General features: G+C 38.7%; 7 protein-coding genes across 10 annotated transcripts; 4 read left to right on the plus strand and 3 right to left on the minus strand.

The window, feature by feature from the left end:
• Positions 1-322: 322 nt before the first annotated feature.
• On the plus strand, positions 323-3,227 carry LOC149727452 (copine-3-like). 3 transcript variants are annotated; one of them, XM_089887930.1, is made up of 13 exons: positions 323-574; positions 678-857; positions 970-1,044; positions 1,098-1,172; positions 1,219-1,392; positions 1,447-1,542; positions 1,593-1,742; positions 1,809-2,049; positions 2,105-2,238; positions 2,413-2,527; positions 2,665-2,786; positions 2,839-2,954; positions 3,006-3,227. In XM_089887930.1, exons 1-13 carry the CDS (start codon positions 434-436, stop codon positions 3,022-3,024), a joined length of 1,638 nt encoding a protein of 545 aa, XP_089744056.1. In that variant the 5' UTR covers positions 323-433; the 3' UTR covers positions 3,025-3,227. The 3 variants fall into 3 exon arrangements, with proteins under 3 accessions (XP_089744056.1, XP_089744057.1, XP_089744058.1); XM_089887932.1 differs by having other exon boundaries at positions 433-574; positions 640-857; XM_089887931.1 differs by lacking the exon at positions 2,839-2,954.
• On the minus strand, positions 3,140-7,107 carry LOC149727453 (centromere protein L-like). Of its 2 annotated transcripts, XM_089887946.1 has the most exons (8): positions 6,811-7,107; positions 6,621-6,743; positions 4,318-4,512; positions 4,077-4,267; positions 3,833-4,023; positions 3,584-3,686; positions 3,364-3,426; positions 3,140-3,314 (listed from the first exon to the last, which is right to left on the minus strand). In XM_089887946.1, the coding sequence occupies exons 1-8, from the start codon at positions 6,905-6,907 to the stop codon at positions 3,225-3,227; spliced, it is 1,053 nt and encodes a 350-aa protein (XP_089744072.1). In that variant the 5' UTR covers positions 6,908-7,107; the 3' UTR covers positions 3,140-3,224. The 2 variants fall into 2 exon arrangements, with proteins under 2 accessions (XP_089744072.1, XP_089744073.1); XM_089887947.1 differs by lacking the exons at positions 6,621-6,743; positions 6,811-7,107 and adding an exon at positions 6,047-6,295.
• Positions 7,108-8,196: 1,089 nt separating this feature from the next.
• On the plus strand, positions 8,197-12,144 carry LOC149727454 (U7 snRNA-associated Sm-like protein LSm11). Its single transcript, XM_089887956.1, has 7 exons — positions 8,197-8,543; positions 9,645-9,768; positions 9,828-9,896; positions 10,003-10,142; positions 11,675-11,758; positions 11,860-11,902; positions 11,950-12,144. Exons 1-7 carry the CDS (start codon positions 8,370-8,372, stop codon positions 12,081-12,083), a joined length of 768 nt encoding a protein of 255 aa, XP_089744082.1. The 5' UTR covers positions 8,197-8,369; the 3' UTR covers positions 12,084-12,144.
• A 1,292-nt stretch (positions 12,145-13,436) lies between these two features.
• Positions 13,437-16,791, plus strand: LOC149727455 (Na(+)/H(+) exchange regulatory cofactor NHE-RF1-like). The gene is made up of 6 exons (XM_089887951.1): positions 13,437-13,586; positions 14,005-15,009; positions 15,465-15,617; positions 15,705-15,869; positions 16,127-16,322; positions 16,395-16,791. The coding sequence occupies exons 2-6, from the start codon at positions 14,803-14,805 to the stop codon at positions 16,562-16,564; spliced, it is 891 nt and encodes a 296-aa protein (XP_089744077.1). The 5' UTR covers positions 13,437-13,586; positions 14,005-14,802; the 3' UTR covers positions 16,565-16,791.
• Positions 16,672-20,772, minus strand: LOC149727456 (endonuclease III-like protein 1). The gene is made up of 5 exons (XM_089887955.1): positions 20,527-20,772; positions 17,469-17,639; positions 17,257-17,416; positions 17,012-17,114; positions 16,672-16,933 (listed from the first exon to the last, which is right to left on the minus strand). Exons 1-5 carry the CDS (start codon positions 20,770-20,772, stop codon positions 16,816-16,818), a joined length of 798 nt encoding a protein of 265 aa, XP_089744081.1. The 3' UTR covers positions 16,672-16,815.
• A 115-nt stretch (positions 20,773-20,887) lies between these two features.
• On the plus strand, positions 20,888-22,356 carry LOC149727457 (uncharacterized). Its single transcript, XM_089887952.1, has 3 exons — positions 20,888-21,056; positions 21,217-21,392; positions 21,577-22,356. The coding sequence occupies exons 1-3, from the start codon at positions 20,888-20,890 to the stop codon at positions 22,084-22,086; spliced, it is 855 nt and encodes a 284-aa protein (XP_089744078.1). The 3' UTR covers positions 22,087-22,356.
• On the minus strand, positions 22,079-23,777 carry LOC149727458 (putative ATP-dependent RNA helicase DDX47). Its single transcript, XM_089887934.1, has 2 exons — positions 22,558-23,777; positions 22,079-22,324 (listed from the first exon to the last, which is right to left on the minus strand). Exons 1-2 carry the CDS (start codon positions 23,728-23,730, stop codon positions 22,148-22,150), a joined length of 1,350 nt encoding a protein of 449 aa, XP_089744060.1. The 5' UTR covers positions 23,731-23,777; the 3' UTR covers positions 22,079-22,147.
• Positions 23,778-23,832: the final 55 nt, after the last annotated feature.

A 23,832-nucleotide genomic window follows, 5' to 3' on the forward strand; every position in this document is an offset into this window, starting at 1 on the left:
CTTGGGCAAAACACATAAAGGCAATTGCTCCAACCAAGTGGTCCCTAATGGGTTGTCCAAATTATCAGCCATATATATAAAAACAAATCATTAAAAAAATATTTACCAGAAAAGTTACATACGTGGTAACTCGTTAGCAGTTTCATTGATTTATTAGTTCAACTGTGGCAAAGTTGTTTAGGTGATATAGTTGTAACCAGAGCATAATAAGCGCTTAGATATTATATCGCATCAGAATTTAAATAAGACATAAACCCGCAAGAATAAATATGTTTAATCACTTACGTGCCCAACAATTTATGACTCAAAATCACGTATGGTGACGTAACAATGGGAGTAACCACCACGTGATTGATGCGTCACGGTCGCGCGATCACCGAATACAACAAACATTTGAAACATCGAAGAATAATTGTTGTTGTTGTACGATACCATGAACCAGCCACCGCCGACTTCCTGTCATTCCAAAGTTGAACTTCGAATATCTTGTAAAGATTTATTGGACAAAGATATCTTGTCGAAGTCGGATCCAATATGCGCGGTGTTTTGGTGTCGAGATGGAAGATGGGTTGAGGTGATTATATTGTATTGGGGCAGAGTTGACGCATAATAATATGGACTTTTGTTTTTCGATTACAGTAAAGAAGTTTTATTTAAATTTTTATCAAACCCCACAGCAAGGAAGGACGGAGATGATCATGAATAATTTAAACCCCCAGTTTGCGAAGACGATATTACTTGATTATTATTTTGAGGAGGTTCAAAAGTTAAAGATATCTGTATTTGATATCGATGATGCTTCGCAAAACCTCAGCCAAGCTGATTTCTTGGGAGAGGTTGAAACAACGTTGGGCCATGTAAGTAGGGGGGGGGGGTCGTTGTGGCACGGATGTTCCACCATTGTTAAATACCCACACGCTCACAATGGTAGCACGACATCGAACCTTCAATCTATCTAAACTTCTACAGATCGTTTCTCACGGATCAATCACCGAGAATTTAAAATTGGTCGACAAACGACCCGCTGGTAAAGGAACAATAACGGTTTGTGATGTCATAATAACAGTTAAAACACACATTGTTTATCTGATTGTTAGGTCACAGCAGAAGAACAAAGTGGAAGCAAAGAAGTTGCAACGGTTTCATTTAGCGCAAATAAACTTGATAAAAAGGTTGGTTGGACTTTGTTTTAGACTGTTTAAAAACCAAGCATTGTAGGATTGGTTTGGAAAGTCCGATCCTTATCTTGAGTTGCACCGCGTCGGACCTGATGGGCGAATGTTGATGATTCATAGAACGGAGTACGTTAAGAATACGTTGGACCCGAAGTGGAAACCCTTTAAAATATCGGTTCAGGCGTTGTGTGGGGGGGATTATGACGCGCAGATAATCGTAAGTTTGTGGGTCATAAATATTTACCACATATTTAACACTCGATGGCGATAGATACATTGCTACGATTGGAACAGCAACGGGTCATGTGACCTCATCGGAACGTTCAACGCAACATTCCGTAATTTCCTTGAAGCTTCCACAACCAAAGTAAGTGACGAGTTATATTTGTGATAAACGTCAATCAACAAAATATACAGGCAACGTGGGATTGTGTGAATCAAGAAAAGAAGAAAAAGAAAGGAAATAAATATAAAAACTCCGGTGTTATTTGCCTCGATTCTTGCAAAGTTGAAACTGAATATTCGTTTCTTGACTTCATTCTCGGTGGCTGCCAGATCAATTTCACGGTTTGTTTAACAATATATTTAATTCCATTCATAGCATGTTTTAACGGATATTGTTTCTATGCTCAGGTTGCAATCGACTTCACTGGATCGAACGGAGACCCCCGTAACCCACAATCTCTACACTTCATGAACCCTTCGCAACCAAACCAATATTTACAAGCGTTACGATCCGTCGGCGCTGTCTGCCAGGATTACGATTCCGATAAATTATTTCCGGGTCTTGGGTTTGGGGCAAAAGTCCCCCCATCGTATCAAGTTTCCCATGAGTTCCCGTTAAACTTTAATTTTCAAAACCCTTTCTGTGCGGGTAAGTTTGGAATATATAATCCAGTATTCTAATATTTGTGGGGTTTCTACACCAGGTATACAAGGTCTTGAACAAGCTTACCAAATGTGCTTACCACAAGTTCAGTTATACGGGCCCACGAACTTCACACCAGTGATAAACCATGTGATGAGGTTTGCCGACCAAGAATCAAAACAATCGACCGCCTCGGTAAATATGGCACAAACTGACCTTGGGATTTGTTTCAAACTATCTTTGCATTAAGTTTGGCACCTAATGCCGGATGAAAAACATCCAGTGCGACATATATATTAATGCCCATAGTTGGCGTGGAAATATTTTGAAATGGATTTGCTCCTTTACTGCAATCTCTTGAACCCACAGAATTATTACATTTTGCTTATTCTTACGGACGGTGTGATATCGGACTTCGTGCAAACCAAGGACGCGATTGTTGCTGCATCTCATCTTCCAATGTCGATCATCATAGTCGGGGTTGGTGAGTATGTGTTCATCATGTTATTAATACTGTTTTAAATGAATTTATGGTTTACAACAAAGCAAAGAAAACTTGGACAAAAACCAGATTATTTTTATGCAAAATCCGTTCTTGCTTACGATCAATGTTGTCACAAGGTGGAGCCGACTTCTCGGAGATGAATGCACTAGATGGCGATGAAGTGCGATTATGCGACAGATCGGGCCGACAGTGCGCACGGGACATTGTGCAATTCGTCCCTTTTAGGGAATTCCAAAACGTAACTTGAAATCTGCTTTGTTGGTTATTTTATATTATTTCTACCCTAACAGGCCCAGCACAGCCAGCTAGCTAAATGTGTTTTGGCCGAACTACCTGACCAGGTTGTCGCATATTTTCGTACCCGAGGGTTATCCCCTGCCATAATGAAACCATCCCCCCAACAATGGTACGTCACCATAATGTACCATCATGACATCATAATCAACATTATTTGCAGGCCAACCCTGAACAGCTAGCGAAGCACGTCCTCGCAGAAGTTCCCACCCAAGCGATATCGTACTTCAAAACACGGGGTATTCCCCCACTACAGAAGCCCACCCCGCCACCCCAGTTTTAAGCGACGTTATTAACTTTTTATACAAGATGATCAGGTTTTATTTAAAATACTCGTGCACTACCCATACGTGTGGCTTAATTGTAAAATAAAATATCATGGTTACATGGTGGGAGTATAATGATCCAGATGTTCGAGGGCGAGTGTTGCGACATCCGCCATCACGTGAAACAAATGGTCACCAGATGTCACCTAGGTATCAACACTATGTAGTTGTTACCAAACAATAAACAACAATTACCTTAAACTTTCCATCATTGCGAACTTGGATGACGGGTGTTTTAATCTGCTGCATTGTGAGTGCCTGTGGTATAAATGTGCACGTAGTTAGATGGTAATGGAACAAACTATTTTAACTTGGATCAGATATATTGTTGACCAGTGCCATAGTATTGTTTCAACAAACCGAAGTTGATTAGAAATAACAAACCCAAGGAAACAACCAGCGTTTGATATCTTACATTGAACAATATCTTGGTGTGTTGGGTAAGATGTTCTTCAATGCTTGCGACGAAACCTCGAACCTCGTCAATCGTTACCTCCATGGTCGAGTCCTCATGTGCGCTGTTGGTTAAACATCGCGTGTTATGGACATCAATTATATTTTAATAATTGGATCCACAATAAATAATTGAGTGAATAAACCTAAAATGGAATAATATTTTTCTTCAAGAATTATCATTCCCGCCAACCATCAACCACAAACTCACTGTTTCCATAAAAGTGCAACGGACTCCCCATCGATCTCACTTTCTATGATGTCTATGCCGGTCTCAACCATGGGTATTTCCCAGGTGATATGTGTTGACCCTTGACCTTTAACTGACCCCCACATGGCAACCAACCATCCAAGACTCAACGGGTTAAAAGTTATTTTACGCAAACTACAATCAAACTCTGTCTGCAAGATAATGGGGTTATGATGTCATAATCATTGATGATGTCACTACTTACTTTCAACCAATCAAACACAACTTTCGTGGTTGACCGATCACCCCGACAAACCAATAATGGCAGCATTGTCAGCTTTGATGAGGCCATTATGACATCACTACTCAACGATTGTTCCGACGAAAACAAAAAACTTTCAAAAATAATTTTCCCTGATTTTGTTAAAACTTGAAACTTTAGCCCATTGTGAATCCCTGCAACGTAATGATGAATGACCACAAGGGGGGGTTGGTGGGTTACGTACCGTAGATGCCGTGGACGAGTTTGAATGTGACACTTGTCACGGACGAATCAACGACCTCCACTCCAATGTTTTTACTTTTCGACGCTACGAGGACGGCGCTCAACGAACGCCCGTAACAATCAAGTGACGCCGTGTTTTCATGGAAACCATGCAGGGGAGAACATGAATGAGCGTCCCATGTTTTGTTCAACAATTCTGTGGAGAGAGTTACTTAAATAGACATCATAGAAAACCTGTCTTGATGGTAGTAAGGCTATACACCTAGTTTCCATGTCCATGAAATGTTTTATGTAGTTAAACCCATTTGCGAACCTTGATGAGCATGGCCCACTTAATACACGGCCTAGGAATTCACCTTAACTGCTCAGAAAATAAGAGGCCTATTGACGCGAACAATGCCCATTATAATGCATTGTTTCATCACGGTTTCATAAATGGTATTTTGAATTTTAAAATGGAGTTTACAATCAGAGCAGTTGCAGGTCTGTTGTGTTCTTGGTGTTTGCAGTGGTTTTGTTAGAATAAAAACTTATTAAATCGAATAAACGAGGTAGTATTTTACGTAAAAGCTGGAAATAGTGTTTACAGCAGTTGTTGTCATTTTTGTATTCATAAATTACTGATTTAGGAGTCCTTTACTAAACAGTCATCTAGTATAGCTTTTTCCAACTGCTAGCGTACATTCAGATCGAGGTTAAACCTGCATGGCAAAGCTTCCGCATGATATATGTTCATATTTTCATAGGCCTTATACAGGTAGATACGTGTTATAAGTTTGTTGGATTAGTAGATACAGAACCGAAGTGATATTGCAATTTACAACATAGTCTGATACTGACTCGGATTATTCCAGATTCAACCCAAAGGAATGCCAAGTCATTACTATCAGTCATACATCAAGTCATACACTGCTTGTAGCATATCATATACTGTATAGCATATACAGTTACTGTAAGCGTGTAATAGCTGTTTGCTGATCAGGATATGAAACTAATCTTGTGCACGAACCTCGATTTCATAAACACGTGGGATGTGTTACATATTTCATGCAGCCAAGATAAAGAATTACTAACAAAATGTGCATTAATGCTATGATTTACTTGTTTCTAACAAACAAGCAGACTTTTAATATAATGATGCAGTTCAAGACTTGCGCAATAAACAAGTGTTTTCTTCTATTGTGTAGTATTCCATTTTTAACCACTGCATTTGCAAGAAATAAAAGTGCATATTTCTGACATTAAAAAATGTTATGCTTTCTTTAATTAGATTTAGATAATGTATTTTTCACTTATGATATGCCAGCCATCAGTAACAGCACAAGAACATGTTAGAAACCACTTTCTTTCAAACGAATAGAACGTTCTTTATAGTTAAATGTAAAAATCAAGTTGCCTTACCGCGATTTCATGATGTTTTAGCGAAACTAATCTATGTTAAACGGTCACACAATATCAGTGGTGTGCAAAACTATGTGAACATTCGCTCAAACTTATATTATAACAACAAAATGAATTAATACTAACTACAAATGCAAATATACAGGCTCTAATTTTATTAATTTGGTTAAAAAAAAAATTCCATTCATGAAACCGCGACGAAACAATGCATTATAATGGGCATTATTTGCGACAATAGGCCTTTTATTTTCTGAACCGTTTAGGTGAACTCCTAGGCCATGTATTGAGTAGGCCATGATATATTACATATGTGATGAGTGAAAATATACCGGTATAAAACATTGCAATTCCATGGATTAGTTTCATGTTTCGGTAATCCTTTAGCTGGTGGCCACCTGAAATTTTGGTTTCAAAATGTTCCATAGGCTTTACTGATACCTGCTGTCTATTTTTTTTGAAAAAAGTCGGGCGTTCGTGTCGAAAATTACCTTAAAAAATGCGCGAAAACATGCTTCGTCACCGTAATTCGTCTGATTTGCGTAAGGTTAACCATTTATTACGTCACAATCGCGGTCTGTTACGTCACAATAGTGGTATATTACATACGTTACAAGACGTTATAGCCTTGTTTTTTCTCCACTGTTTTAACGTAAGAATCAAATGTAACAATACACATTCTATGACGTAATAATCTAACCTTGGTTTAATTCATAACGGCTGGTGTGGAAAATATGGTGACGCAGCTCGATTTCGCGCACTTTTAAAGTTAATTTTTGACACGAACGCCCGAGTTTTTTAAAAAAAATTATACAGTGGGTATCAGTGAGACCTAAGGAACATTTTGAAACCAAAATTTCAGGTGGCCACCAGTTAAAGGATTCCGCAAATTTTAAATATTTTCACCTGATGTTTCGATCTCTACGCCTTTTCTTTGGGACGTCACAACTTGTGGGAGTTTGTTTCGAATTCGTCGATTGTTTGTCGTAACAAACGGAGTTTGTTTTGTAACAATTGGGGTTATGCGGTCTAAACAACATCAATGAACAGAAACTTCATAAACAAACATAATACGTCATAATCAAACGGCGCTTACCACTTTCCCGCCTGGTAAAAGAAAATTTTTCCATTTTTTTGTTAAAACAATTTCCTGCAATTTTTAACGCAAATATTTTCCCGCCAAGTTCTTTCATAGAAATATTCGGTCCTACTAAAACACGCCCGGTGCGGGGCCCGGTGGAAAAAAATATACTAAAACACGCCCGGTGCGGGGCCCGGCGGGGCCCGGTGGAAAAAATATACTAAAACACGCCCGGTGCGTGGCTTGGTGGAAAAAATATACTAAAACACGCCCGGTGCGGGGCCCGGCGGGGCCCGGTGGGACCCGGTGAGGACCCGGTGTTACGAGTCATACTAAAACACGCCCGGTGGGGGGCCCGGTGAGTATTTCTTGAAAAGGGAGCTTTCCCTATTCAAGATCCACCAAAATGTGATGCGTGCATTCAGATTTATAGCCTAATGAGACCCCCGAGTTGAGTTTTTTTGAAAATTAACTTTGATTATGAATGTACAAGGTTTGTTTCGTTGTACACTTACACAATGAACTGTATTTTTAGCAAAAGTTTATTCGTTAAATTTGGTTAATAGGGGGTGGGGTAAGATGGGACACCTTTTTATTCTATTTCTCGTCCCATTTGGTAGTAAGCAGAGAACATTCAAAGAATTATAAAACTATGTCCTCACGACTCCCATATACTGTTGTTAATTGTTTAAAACACGATCAGGATATTTAAATATTATAGTAGGACGGGGGGAGACGGGACACCTTTAGCACATAAGATCCAAATTTTCTGTTCGTGTTTTAAACAATTAACAACGTTCTATGGGAATCGTAAGAATATAGTTTTATAATTCTTTGAATGTTCTTTGCTTACTACCAAATGGGACGAGAAACAGAATGAAAAGGTGTCCCATCTTACCCCACCCTACTATATGTGCTATAAGTGTCCTACCTTAGGCCACAGTACTATACATACACTTATACTTGATCGAAGTTTTATTATTAAAAACTTTAAAAGACGAACAATGTAACTTTTAAAACGAAAAATGTAAATATTAGACATGATGTGTCTTTTAGTTAGCGTGTTAGGCTTTTACGTATTCGGACAAGCCCTCAGTAGCGCGATCCCACGTTTGTTTCCGTTTTAGCAGAGCGATAATTAAAGGACTTGCGAATTACGTGTCCATTTTCATCATCATGTTTTATTTCCTATGCACATTTTGTTTCAGCGATGACGTGCGAAGCAAGAATGTAACTTCTATCACCGAAAATTGCCATCTTTATGCCTTGAAGACAGACAATATCTTCCATTTTTTTCACAAGTTCTGTTTCACACACGCATTTTGGTGGCTCTTGCATAGGGAAAGCGCCCCTTTCAAGAAATACTCACCGGGCCCCCCACCGGGCGTGTTTTAGTATGACTCGTAACACCGGGTCCTCACCGGGTCCCACCGGGCCCCGCACCGGGCGTGTTTTAGTATATTTTTTCCACCGGGCCCCACCGTGCTCCGCCGGGCGTGTTTTAGTAGGACCCGAAATATTAAATATAAGAAATTCAAACTGGGGTTTTCCCTGCCCGGAGAAGAAAATGTAGGATGTGTTTGGTGATGGCGACCGATCCCTCATCGAGTGACTTCGATCCCTTGCTGGCGTTGTACCCCACAGAGGTTATAAGTCATGAACCCGGGCTTAAAGTCTACGATAATATACAAATGTTTGAAGCGAACCAGCAGCAAAGGGAAACTGCTAAAGTACAGAAAACCAAGCAGGTAAAGATTAAAAAAATATACATGGGACTATACAAAGAAGACGGAAAACTTTTTCCGCTAGGTGTCGGTAATTATTTAAATTAAAAATACGGAAAAACGAACAAAACAGCGCTGCAAACTGTTAATAAGTATACAACAAATTAATTAAATCATAAAAATACCTTTCTAAATACATAAAACACTAGTAAAGATGGTAATCCTTTAGCTGGTGGCCACCTGAAATTTTGGTTTTAAAATGTTCTATAGCCCTCACTGATACCTGCTGTCTAATTTTTTTTTCAAAAAAGTCGGGCGTTCGTGTCGAAAATTAACTTTAAAAATGCGCGAAAACATGCTGTGTCACCGTAATTCGTCTGATTTGCGTAAGGTTAACGATTTATTACGTCACAATCGCGGTCTGTTACGTCACAATAGTGGTATATTACATACGTTACAGCCTTGTTTTTTCCCACTGTTTTAACGTAGAAATCAAATGTAACAATACGCATTCTATGACGTAATAATCTAACCTTGGTTTAATTCATAACGACTGGTGTGGAAAATACGGTGACGCAGCACGATTTCGTGCACTTTCAAAGTTAATTTTCGACACGAACGCCCGAGTTTTTTCAAAACAAAATTATACAGTGGCTATCAGTGAGACCTAGGAACATTTTGAAACAAAAATTTCAGGTGGCCACCAGCTACAGGATTACCGAACATATTTCCCACATTAGGTCGGTTATATACGGCTTATACGCTCTTTCGTTGCGTTCACTGTCGTCGAGTCTGTGGTGTAGCGGTTTGCGTGCGGTCGTAAACTCTCTTTGTTTCATTTTTACCGGGTCCGAGTCGCGCACAGTGGAATACTTTTTTTTTATATATTTTTTTTTTGTTTGACGAGTTTGGGGTTAGGAGTTAGGGTTAGGGGTTAGGGGTTAGGGGTTAGGGGTTGGGGGTTAGGGGTTTATATCTTATGTGTATAAACCGTGAAACTAACTGCTCCCCATTATATAGAGAAACGAATTTGTCATCGCCTCCTAGCGGAAAAAAATTTCCGTATTCTCTGTATAGCTCCATGTAAAAAATATTCCGTGTTCAAAACTAACATACTTTCAACAGAATGAAAATAAATTAAAAAGTTTTTCCCAACGAAGAAAAATTCAAGAAGAAGTTAACAAGCGTGATGTCACAATGCTACAGCTGATGATGCAACAAAAGAAGAATCAACGACCTGAATTAATCGGTGGTGGATTATTTTATTTTTGTGTTTGTTTATATCAATTTTTTTAATTTTGAATCCAGATAAAACTGAGAAAATGAAAGAAACAAGAAAGGAAAAAACTCTTTCGACAATATTTACCTCAATGGAAAGTAAGTTTATAATATTTCTATGTTTTACATTATTTCTATGCTGTTGTCAATATTTGACATAGGTGATAACTTGGCTTACGAAAATAAGCGTTTTAATTGTTTGCAGAATTATCGGAAGGTCCGTTCAGTGTCTTGCATCGAATAACAAACGATCGAGCTCGATGCAAAGTTTTTACGAGGAATTTCTGTGGATTGCGCGGGGTGTTGTGCGGTTATGTTGTCGCGTATGATCGGTTCATGAATATGGTGGGTAATGTAGGGGGTTGCATATTTATCCTCGCATGGTGGAGCAATGACAGCCGTTATAACACAGGTGTTCTGTTTCATACAACTCGTGCCCGCTTACAAGTTACCACGTATGTAACTTATTTATCCTTGCATGGCGGGGCAACGACAGTCGTTATAACACAAGTGTTCTGTTTCATACACCTTGTGCCCGCTTACCACTTACCACGTATATAACTTTGAGGGTGATTATTTTTATGTGTGACCATGGTCTTAATACACGGCCTAGAAAAACAGCTAAACTGCTCAGAAAATAAGAGGCCTATTGACGCGAACAATGCCCATTATAAAGCATTGTTTCATCACGGTTTCATAAATGGTATTTTGAATTTTAAAATGGAGTTTACAATCAGAGCAGTTGCAGGTCTGTTGTGTTCTTGGTGTTTGCAGTGGTTTTGTTAGAATAAAAACTTATTAAATCGAATAAACGAGGTAGTATCTTACGTAGAAGCTAGGATTACTGTTTACAGCAGTTGTTGTTATTTTTGTGGGCATAAATTACTGATTTAGGAGTTCTTTTTTTGTTTTTATTTTTCTAAGGCCTTTTATGGGTAGGGTAGATCCGTGTAATAAGTTTGTTGGATTAGTAGATACAGAACCGAGTTGATATTGCAATTTACAACATAGTCTGATACTGACTCGGATTATTCCAGATTCAACCCAAAGGAATGCCAAGTCATTACTATCAGTCATACATCAAGTCATACACTGCTTGTAGCATATCATATACTGTATAGCATATACAGTTACTGTAAGCGTGTAATACCTGTTTGCTGATCAGGATATGAAACTAATCTTGTGCACGAACCTCGATTTCATAAACACGTGGGATGTGTTATATATTTCATGCAGCCAAGATAAAGAATTACTGACAAAATGTGCATTAATGCTATGATTTACTTGTTTCTAACAAACAAGCAGACTTTTAATATAATGATGCAGTTCAAGACTTGCGCAATAAACAAGTGTTTTCTTCTATTGTGTAGTATTCCATTTTTAACCACTGCATTTGCAAGAAATAAAAGTGCATATTTCTGACATTAAAAAATGTTAATTAGATTTAGATAATGTATTTTTCACTTATGATATGCCAGCCATCAGTAACAGCACAAGAACATGTTAGAAACCACTTTCTTTCAAACGAATAGAACGTTCTTTATAGTTAAATGTAAAAATCAAGTTGCTTTACCGCGATTTCATGACGTTTTAGCGAAACTAATCTATACGAAACAATGCATTATAATGGGCATTGTTCGCGTCAATAGGCCTCGTTTTTTACTGATCAGTTTAGGTGAATTCCTGGGCCATGTATTGAGTAGGCCATGATATGGCTGATAAATTTGACAACCCATGAGTGACCACTGGGTTGGAGCAATTGCCGAAAAATGTCTTGTCCAAGGACATATACGCCCACAATAGTAACACCATCGAGCCTTGAACCCTGTACCTTCATGCTTCAGTGCAATCTACATGTTATTTTCACACACACTCAGGTAATGGTCGACGTAGACGAAACATTTTGCAAATCACCACTGGGTGGGGTTGCGCAACATCAACAAAGGATGTCGACATTCAAAGTTGGTTTATAATATTTCTATGTTCTTCAAATATTTTGTGGGTTTATAATATTTCTATGTTCTTCAAATATTTTGTGGGTTTATAATATTTCTTATTATAGCTCAACAGCGCTGTGAAAGACATCTCCTTATATGGAGTGAAAGGTAAATAATAGTTGTTGCTCTCTACTTCCCACTAATGGTGATCACAGGTTCGGCGACGAGCATTGGGATCAATGAGGTTCCTCGTCACACGGTGGCGCAGGGTGGCCAGCCACCGTTGTTCCATAGACATCTTACAAACTTATATGTCCGCGGAGATTCTGTTATTTTAATTTCAATTTAAACCATTGAGTGGTGCTGTTATTTTGTTTATGACGTCAGAATAAAGGACACGGTTTAGAACACTTGTTTGTTTCAACAACAATTGATTAGAAAGCTTTGTTTTGTCGTCACAATGGCTTGTATTACGTCATAGATAAACAAAGTCGCCTTGAATCATACTTCCCATTGTTATTATTGTTGCGTCATAATATAAAGACAAACCGGTTGTTTAAAAGAATGTGACGTCACAATGGCAGCGCGCGTCACGCTTCATCAACCATCTGTGACGTCACAGACTCCCGCCAAATCTTCGCGTAGACTCGAACGGAAGTCGCGCATTCCGCGCATACTGAATATGACGTCACAGGTAAAGCTTGCGCACGGTTCGATTACGTCATTATAGAGTTTTAAATGAGATTGTTACGTAATAACACCGGAACAATGGAAGTAATTCCGGAAACTTTTGGATTTATTTTAATTTTATCCTCACGCGTATTCATGCGTTGAACAATGTGTGTTTGTTACGTAATCTGTGACGTCATATTGATTCATGAATAAATAATAAGGAATGTTAAACACGTGACTCAACAATCAGAGCTTACGACGTAACAACCATTAACTGTGACGTTACAGTAGCTGGTGTTTACGTCATAATACAACGCAGTATTTTTATTGGGATTGTGACGTGTAAATACAAGTGATTGTTTACATTCTAAAATAGGTTACCTAGTTTCGCGATTGAATTTCATTTCGATTGTAATTCATTAAACTAAGACTGTGACGTCACAAACCACCATACGCAACTAATAACTGGGGTTTTTGATTGGTCGAATCTCCAAATATCCGGGTGACGTTTCCTCTGTTTCCGCGCGCGTGGTCGTGTGCGTTTGTATGCGCGTTTGTATTTGTGTGTGTGTGTGTTTGTATGCATGTGTGTGCGTTTGTATTTGTGTGCGTTTATATGCGCGTGCTGCTACACATCCACACGTCGAGAAAAATACATTTTTAATTTTCAGATTTTCAATGGTTACGTCATAATCACTATGACGTCGAATCATGAAAACTATTTCCCGAAAGTTTGGCCCACGTGGCCGGGTACCAGAATGGCGGGAAGTCATGTCACGTGATACTACGTCACCACGGTTAAATATTAGCTTGGATTGGCAGATGTGAACATTTACGTCGTAGTTGAAAAGTTGGTTCCTTTATATTGGGCGAATTTACAGCGGTGTTTCAAAAGCGACTCCGCCCTAATAGAAGCTTGTCCATGTCTCTTGTTTGCTCACAGCGAAAGAGAAAAGGGGATTATGACGTAAGAAAGGCTGGTTATCATAGAGAGAAAGCGCGCGCTGGTAAAACGTGGTTGTACGAGAGCCTTCTTCATAGAGCGTTGATACAGCAGGGAATCGCACATTCCGTGCACGGCGTTTCAAGCATAAGGGAGGTGCAGCTGGTTGGGTAGAAAAGTTTGTTTCGATTTTAGAATTAATTGCGACAATGCCTAGAGCCTGACGTCACAGTGGAGGTATACCTTGTTGTGTGACGTAACAACGGTAGCATTCACTGTAACACTAGGACGGGAACTATCGTCAAAGTCGTTTCGTTGATGTATTCGATATTTTAAACCATTTGCATCGACCGCGCGGTATTAAACTAAATTTTGCTCTTAACATGCTGATTGTGACGTAATAAGTGTTTAAACAAAGCTTTTGTTTCCAACATTTTGTGCGGCAATTATGACATCACAGTTCACATCATAGTGACGTCATTCCATTTTAATGGCTGGCATTGTTACAGAAAAACTTCAATTATTACAACATAGCCTAATTGATGACGAACAATGACCATTGTAATATGATAATAGAAACGGTTTTGGCGGGAACGATTGTTCTCTTTACAATATGACGTCACAATTACTAACTTGAGTTTAAACTCTTTTACAGAAAACATGGAAATAGTATAACTCGTGGTCGATAAAGCGTGGAGACACGGTTGAATGAACTCGTCATGGTTCAATGATTCAACCACACCCAGTGAACAAACACCCCTTGTTACGTAACAATTTAAACTCATTAAATCATTTTATTTCGTCATCAATAAAAAATAAAAACGTCACAACTGCTTCGAGGCCTCGGGCAAAATATTTTGAATTCCGAGATGATTGTCTCTCTAGTAAAGACAATTATGACGTCATTAACAAGCATTTTTGCGTAACAATTAATTCGATTCAAGTTTTAAATGTAGTAGTTATCTTAAAATTCGTAACAAACGTGGTGGTTTGTGACGCAATAGTAAAGAATTTAATGACGTCATCGTTTAAATTTTATGCTAGCTCCGCAGTGACGTCTGGCGGATGCTAACATGACTAAAAACTTTATTACTTTTGATTAATTTAATAAAAACTGGCGTAGTTTATATCAGCACACAGCATTACCGAATATTAACATTCGACCACCGACACAATATTAGCTGCATGCCATTAAGTTGTGAAAACAAAACAAATTGATAAAAACTATCTGTAAAACTTAAACCAGATATAAATATCGCCCGAACACATAAGCTACCAAACAATATTCCAATTAATACTTCCAGATTTTTTATCAACGAAAGTAAGAATATATTATTTCTATTCAATTAACGCGTCGATAATTTTAAAACACCCCGGATATGACGTATGTTGGTTAAGATAACTTCGTGACAACGTCTATTTCGTTGGATTTATATTTGGTAGTTCAATCAAGATGTCGGTTCTTCACAAGCCGAGGTTGTATCATTTAGAGCAAGGATCGAACGGATACGGGTTTCATTTGCATGGGGAAAAAGGAAAAGTTGGTCAAAAAATCCGTAAAGTAGAACCCAGTAGCCCAGCCGAAGTAGCGGGGTTGCGTGTGGGTGATTGTGTCGTTGCCGTGAATGGGTGGAACGTTGAAAACGAAAGTCACCAAGAGGTTGGGAAGATATTTAGATAGAATGTATTTAAATTGGAATTTATTTGTTTGTGGATTCAACGCTGTTAACCAGAAGGCAATGTAAAAACAATCACCCAAAAAGTTACATACGTGGTAACTTGTAAGCGGGCACAAGGTGTATGAAACAGAACACTCGTGTTATAACGACTGTCGTTGCCCCCCTCATGCGAGGATAAATAAGTTACATACGTGGTAACTTGTAAGCAGGTACGAGGTGTATGAAACAGAACACTCGTGTTATAACGACTGTCGTTGCCCCCCTCATGCGAGGATAAATAAGTTACATACGTGGTAACTTGTAAGCAGGCACGAGGTGTATGAAACAGAACACTCGTGTTATAACGACTGTTGTTACCCCATGCGAGGATAAATAAGTTACATACAAGGTTGGCAGACTATTACATCACTACCCATCAAATATTTTCTTGATTTAGATAGTTGCACGAATAAAGGAACGAGCGGGAGAAACTGACTTGTTGGTCGTCGATGAAGAAGCGAACCAATATTTCAAGCAAAACAGCATTGACATCACGGAAGGTTTGATTGGTAACGAAGACACCGTGCAACAAGAACAAATTATTAAAAAGGTAACATAAACACCACTACACTAAGTGTGTCACTTTACACAACGACAATTAGAAAACATAAGTTTGGTTGACAACTAACCTTGGCAGGTTGATGGTCCTCGGCCTCGGTTGTGTAAATTGACTCGATCGGACCAGGGGTTCGGGTTTAATTTGCACAGCGAGAAGGGAAAGCAAGGTCGTTTCATTCGCTCGGTGGATGAAGGGGGGGCGGCGGATCGCGCTGGGTTGCTTGCGGGGGATCGAATTATTGAGGTAAATATGAGATGTCTATGTTTAAGTATATAGCTTTTGACATCATGCTTTGTTGGATGACATCATCACATTCTCAAACCCAACAACAGCTTCAACATAAAAGGCTTACTAGTTAATAATTGACTCTGCCAACCTTGAATAAACATTATGCTGAATGGGGTAAAATATTTTAGAATATGATTGTAAAATATATATTGGTCATGGTGTATTATGATGTCACAATGCTGTAGTGACATCACAATGTATATTGTTGATAGATAAATGGAGTAAACATGGAGTACGAGCGACATGCATCATTGGTTGCGGCAATCAAGGAGTCCGGTACCGATGTTGAGCTACTTGTCGTTGACGATCAAACCGACCGATTTTTCAAGTTATGTGATGTAACGCCATCAAGTGTTCATGTTGAAGGTGCGTTGCCCCAACCACCGACACCAGTTGTGACATCACAATGTAAGTAATGACGTAATGAATAACGATGTAGGTAATGACGTAACAATGTAATTTATGACATCATATTCACAGCCACGCCTCCTCCGACCACGCCCCTCGCACCCCAACCTAACGGGGATTCCCCTGCTGATATACTTAACATGGACTTAACTACATTGAAAAGCAAGGCTCGGTCGAGTAAAAAGAAGGCAGCTCCGTCAAGTAATTGGAACAACCGACAATCTATCTTCAACAATCTGTAACCAACTTCCTCCCCCATACTTCTTCAATAATCGATCATTTTATAATTTTTTAACTAAGTTGAGAACTGTTGGTACATCAATGTCGATATGAACTAAGTATTCGTAGATTTGTATATATTGCATTTTAATCGCTGGTACCATGAGGTGCTCACTGTACATTCCTAATCAAGGTAGTTGTAATTCACTGTCATTGTTCTCACTGTAATAATAAACTGTAGAATCATCAACTTGTGAGGTCATAATACCCAATATCATCGCGCTGACGGACAAATGTTTTTGTTTAAGCATTCTTGACACTTGGGGGCGACAGGGAGACACACTTGTTGTCCGAACCCAACAAGCAGAGAATTTATTTCCTTCCAGTTCTCCCTGTGTATGTGTGTAATGTGTATGTAAACATAATTACAACCAGCCATGTGTGAACATAATTACAACCAGCCATGTTACCTCGGCAACCATTGTTGGAGCTGCAACCTGGTTTGTTCTGGTTGTTTTGTTCCTTGAACCCAACCCAGTCTATTGCAAACTCGATGAACATGAACGTCCACGCCTTCCATAACAAACATTATATTTTATGGTTAGACAATTGTTGTTAAGTGTATTGTCCAAAGACATATACGACTCCCACAAGATGGCAACGTCTGGTCGGATAACACGTTGACACCACACTACTTTATGACATCACAACCCACCTATCCCGACAACAATACCCCATGCGCAAGTCATTGTGAGGTACGCCATCTTTGGTCCCACTCCAGGTAGCTTCACTAATGATTCCACACACTTTGGGATGTCCCCACCAAATTCTTCTTTCATCATAATGCACGCCCGTTTCAAGTACCCAACCTTTTTCTACAAACCAAAAAAAAACAATCCACATGTTATTTCTATGTTGTAACCATACCTTCCAAAACCCAACGGGATAAATTAAGCTCCCAAGTTTTTCGTCTGATGTTCCAATGATGTAATCGATGGTCAGCCCATGTTCAATGAGCCGTGACATGGCAGCAAAGGTCACATGATCTTTGGTTTGGCTTGATAGCATCAACGAGACCAAAATATGAAATCTTTTTTCCTAAAACATTATGTTGAACTATCGGTATTTAACATAAACTTATTTATCTTTTCGAAAACGATCGTCAAGATCAAGTTTAGTGGCGTATCATCAACCCGCAGCCGCGGGGGGGGGCCCACTATAATACCCGATAGAAAACAGGTGTTTGCACTTGTAAGCACAAATATGGTAAACCACTAATTGTTGTTGAGTATATGATAAAATAGTTAAATAGTGACGTCAGAATTTCAAGTATGATGTAATAATACTTATATTATTACAATACAACTGTTCGATTATTACGTCATAAGCCACCAGAATATACACATACGAGGTAGTGTACTATGGTTACGAAAAATGCTTTTCTTCATTTCCAAAGTTAATTTTTGACATTAATGCACTCATTTTTTAAAATAAATATATGGTAGGGTGGGGGAAGATGGGTCACTTTGTCAGACGAGACTTTTTTTAATTTTCCTTTTTTTACGGACCCTCATTTAATGATAATCAGGAAAATAAGGTTACAGAATTATTCGACAGTATTATCACGACTTTATAAAACTCCCGTCAAAGCTAATTACTGTTTTTAAATATTAAAAAAAATATGTAAAATAGAAACAGTTTATACTTTGAACAGGTAAAAAAATGCGAAATAGTAAGGTGCTATTTTTTAATGCTCGCTAAATCATAGTAGAGCCGAAGAATTTTTTTAGTTTGCGTGTGCGAACGATTAAACTAGTTTCATAGCTTCATAAAACAACCTTGAATATTTCGTACAGTTTGATTTTGTCTCATAAAACTAGTTTTAGTTTTGTAAAAAAAACACTGAGATATAAGCATGAAGAAAATAGACAGGGGTCAATATGACTTTAATTTGAGATGAAAACAACCAAAATATATCGGTTTAACGTTATATATATGAAGTTTACATGGCAAAGAAACTAGCAGAAGCTGTTTAACTCGGTAGTTTAACTACAAGTTACGGAATACTGCTAATGTAAATATATTTCAATTTAGAGTCCCATCTTTCCCCACATTGTAGTTTTGTATGTTTTTATTGCCAAACTTTAAAAGATTTGCTTTTAATTTAGTAATTTATACCTCAGGGGTTTTTCAACTATAAGATACTGATATAATAAAAAGATAATATTGTAAAAATAGATTCGAAATTTGTTCATTTGCACTTGGCGATAATTTATAAGAAGTGGCTTGTGTCAAAAACAGGGTAGTAATACCCAATTTGTAGTAAAAATAAAAACTTTATCAATAGTTATAATCAATTTTCTGTTATTACAAGTTTTTGTAGGATACAATATTTACCCATTGTCGTTCAAACAATACCAATTGTTATGCAATAATATAATGTATAGATAAAATGTAAAAACTATGACAGTAGGGCAAGAAAAAGAATGTTTCGACTTAATTTTCAAAGCGTACAGTATTATTTCGTGTTATTTACGTATCTTATCCTGTGTGTTTTTCGAATTTGAGAAATTTTACCTGTTGTGCGGATCGCTAAATAACTCCTTGTGTATTTTATTATTATTTAAAAATTTTTGTTAATTAATAAAGGAATGATAGTACTAATTTGGGTATTACCCAAAAACCGTCATCTATTTTGAATTTGGAAATATTTGGCAATATGTGCTTAAGTGTCCTGTCTTACCCCATTGTACTATACAGCGTTTTATTAGTAAGAGACCTATGTAACAATTTGCGTTGCAGTAATTGATTTAGCAGATATAGTGATAAAGGGAAATCCTTTAGCTGGTAGCCACCTAAAATTTTGGTTTTAAAATGTTCCTTAGGTCTCCCTGATACCCGGTGTCTAATTTTTTTTGGAAAAACTTGGGCGTTCGTGTCAAAACTGATTTTAAAAATGCGCGAAATCGTGCTGCGTCACTGTATTTTCCAGACGAGCTGTCATAAATTTGTCCAAGGTTAGATTATTTCATAATAGAATGCGTATTGTTCATTTTGATTTCTACGTTACAGATTATGTAATTCGTTACGGGTTATTGGTTGGGAGTTAGGGCTTTGGGTAAAGTTTTTACTAGCATAAAACAGTGCGAAAAACAAGGCTTTAACGTTCGTAACGTAGGGAATACATTACTATTGTGACCTAACACGCGATAGTGATGTATTAAATCGTTAACCTTACGCAAGTCAGGCGAATTACGGTGACCAAGCATGTTCTCGCGAATTTTCAAAGTTAATTTTCGACACGAACACCCGACTTTTTTCGCAAAGAAAACAGTAAAGCCTATAAAACATTTTGAAACCAAATTTTTAGGTGGCCACTAGTTAAAGGATTACCATGATCAAGAAGGGGGCCCACATACAAGCCTTGCGGGGGGCTTCAATATCTTAAAATGCCACTGATCTGATCACATGGAGCTATACAGAGAAGACGGAAAACTCCTAACCCCTAACCCCTAACCCCTAACCCCTAACTCCTAACCCCAAACTCGTCAAACAAAAAAAACTTGAAAAAAAAATATAAAAAAGTATTCCACTGTGAGGGACTCGAACCCGGTAAAAATGAAACAAAGAGAGTTTACGACCGCACGCAAACCGCTACACCACAGACCCGACGACAATAAACACAACGAAAGGGCGTATATAACCGACCTAATGTGGGAAATATGTTCTTACTAGTGTTTTATGTATTTAGAAAGGTATTTTTATTATTTAATTAATTTGTTTTACACTTATTAACACTTTGTAGTGCTGTTTTGTTCGTTTTTCCCGTATTTTTTAATTTAAATAATTACGGCCTCTAGCGGAAAAACTTTTTCCGCCTTCTTTGTATAGTCCCATGTGATCTGATCATGTCAGTTGCAAAACGAAGAGAGGGTTTATTGAAAATAGAACAGTCGTTTTACGTCATAGTGAAACGTAAACAAACCTTCTCAGTGACGTCATCGCGTGTACATCTCTCGCACCCCATAATATCTACCGGGGCGTCGAACGAACTCCGCATCGCACGAATATTAGACAAAGTTCGGACCCAATGTTCGGGCTCGTATCGAACTTTTAACTTTTGACGTGGAATTTTTGAGGAGATTTCTTTTTCCGGCTTTTGGTTGCATGTGGTCGCCATCTTGACCAAACTGCGGCTTGATGGCCGAAAATACTTGCTGGTAGTTGCCATTCCTCTGCCTGCTGCTGCAAAGAACCTAAATAGATAGAATTCGCTGGGGGAAATTACCTGTTTAGAGACTAATGTTATAAAATTTTACTAAACGGCGATTTATAAACGCTAAGGTATGGACGGTTCGGAAGATAGGTTCGAATGGGCGCTGATGAATACAAACCAATTAATTAGTTTGTATAGACAACATCCGTGCCTTTATGATAAAAATCTGGCAGAATATAAAGATAAAGTTCAGAAAAACCTGGCCTACCAATATATTGGTAACATTCTTGGAACAACAGGTAATAAAAGATAATGTGAACTACTATTGGGAGCCACCCTTTAATTAAGTAGTTTTACTGTCGTTTTGTTTTGAATTCCCTTCGTTGTTTAAATTAATTCGATCTTAGATATCGACATGTCGTATTCGAAGAGAAAAATAATGTTCTGTTGTTCCAACAGCTGGGAATGTGTTTCAAAAAATACGGGGCCTTCGTACGCAATATGTACGAGAGAAATCAAGAATTGAAACTGCCGGCGTCAGCAACTGGATTTATTTTGATTCTTTGAATTTTTTGAATCAGTTTTCAACTTTTAGGGCGATCAAACCTTCAATCAAAAGTTCGGTGATGAAAAATGTGAGATGTTTGGTATCAACAAAAATTCAATTTGTGTAACAACTGTATAGCATGCAATATAATAATGACTGATTGTAAATAGCTTGGAACAATATATCAAGCAGAATATTAAACAGCACCACAAACATATATACAAGACACATGCTATGTTTACAAATCTTGAACCTCACATTCTCACCACCAGGTGTCCTCGCCCACCACCGAGGGCAGCGACGAGCCGTTGTTAGACTTTCAACAAACTATCATGGATGGCCCAACACTCGATGTCGCCACATGCTCCAAACGAGCCGTACCATGGTTGACCGACCATGGTTGCCAAGCCAACCAACCACCGGGTGGGGACAAGAGAGTAAATGATTACGTTGCCCCGATGGTTAAAGTAAGAAAATTGAATGATGATGTCACAATTCATGATGATGTCACAATCCATGATGATGTCACAACTAAAAATACTGATGTCATCAATCAACCGGATGATGTCACCACTCATTCTAATGATGTCGCAAAGACTATTATGACATCAGACACAGACAAAGTGTTTGGTGAATACGTCACGAATGAACTACAACAGATAAACAACATTCATCTTAAACGGGTTATTAAAAATAAGATCCAGAACCTGTTATTCATGGCCCATTGCACTGCGGATCCAGACACAGCTCAACAATATGAACTATACAACAACCTCACATGACTCAATTTTATTTTCCTCCTAAATCAAGTTTTGAAAATAAAACGTTTTATTCTGCAACAATTTATTTTCTCTTCATCTTTTTTCCTTTCTTTGCGTAAATTTTATGTTTCCCGATGTTTTGATCCGCAAGCTCCTCAGAGTCACTCGCAACCGCTCCCCTCTTCTTTGATCCCCGCTCCTTCATCTCCAACCTCGCCAATCGTTGCGCTTCAGCAACTCGCTCTTGTAAAACTTTCACCTGGGTAAATAAAAAAATAAAATTCACCAGTGGTCGTTCGTGGTAAACTGGGCATTGATTTTTGTTAAAAATTCTCGAGATAAAATATGTCTTGCGCCAATGACCCTGTTAAGGTATCACAAGTATCGGTTCAAATCTATGAATGGATTATCGAGATTCTTTTGACATACAGACAGATTGTAAATAAAATAACTGCATCTATATGGTTTCATGGTCACTGTTATCACCCCCACCTCATTATGCTCCATCTCGTACTCCGGGAGTTTCTTCCCGATCAATTCCTCGATTCTCTGATACAATTCAACATCATATTGCGTTACAAATGTGACGGACTTGCCGAACCTTCCCGCACGAGCGGTTCGTCCGACCCGATGTATGTAGTCTTTAGAACGAGCGGGTACGTCCATGTTGATGACAACGTCCACATGAGGGATGTCAAGCCCCCTGCTCGCAACATCGGTCGCCACGAGGATGGACTTTGTCGCGCTCTTAAATTTATTCAAAGCCCCCAACCTCTTGGCTTGCGACATTTGCCCATGGAGTGGCACGGCGGATATTCCGAGATTGCGCAATATTAGCGCTGTGCGTTGTGTGTTTGCGCATGTACCACAGAATATGATCATCGCGTTGCCTGCCAGTTCATTCACGACAGCTGCAAGATAACAATCTTTATCCTTGGATGGAAGGAACAGATAATATTGGAACAGTTTATCCACGGTGTGGTATTTGTTATTCACTGCACATTTCACAGGTTTGGACAATGCAGCTCGTTGCAACTTTTTCACTTTCCCCGTCATCGTGGCAGAAAACAAGAAAGTTCTTCGTTCGCGCGGGATAACTTTTAGTATTGTGTCAAGTTCGCTTTCAAAGTCCATATTAAGAATCCTGTCAGCTTCATCTAACACTAGAAACTTGATCGAACGCAACGTGAAGCCTTTTGTCTTTTCAAGATGGTCAACAAGCCTACCAGGGGTTGCCACGACCACATGAGGTTTCTTTGCCAATATAATTTGTTGACCCATCATGTCAACTCCCCCAACTACAACGCATGTTTTGATACCAATTGCCGAACCCAATGCTTTAAATTGTTCCTCAATTTGAAACGCCAATTCCCTTGTAGGCGTCAACACCAATGCAAACAGCCGCTGTGGATTCTCCAACAAAGCTTGTAACACAGGAATGCAAAAAGCTCCCGTTTTCCCAGATCCGGTCTCCGCCAGCCCGATCACATCGTTTCCCTGTAACGCAACAGGTATCGCCTCTTCTTGTATCTTCGATGGCTTCTTCCATCCCAGTTTGTCGCATGTTTCGCACAAAACATCGACGACGCCTAAGGATTGGAACGTCACAACAGCTTCTGTTGATGCCTTTGTTACGTCATCCGATGATGTACTAATCTCAGCCATGACGTAACAACTATGAAGTTGATTCGATCTGTGTGAAGTCAACCGTGGAAATCACGTGATATCCATGTGTTACATCATAAATATAAAAATCTCGATTTTTTA

This window comes from Ciona robusta, chromosome 11 (assembly GCF_009617815.1).
Source record: "Ciona robusta chromosome 11, ASM961781v2".
NCBI lineage: Eukaryota > Metazoa > Chordata > Ascidiacea > Phlebobranchia > Cionidae > Ciona > Ciona robusta.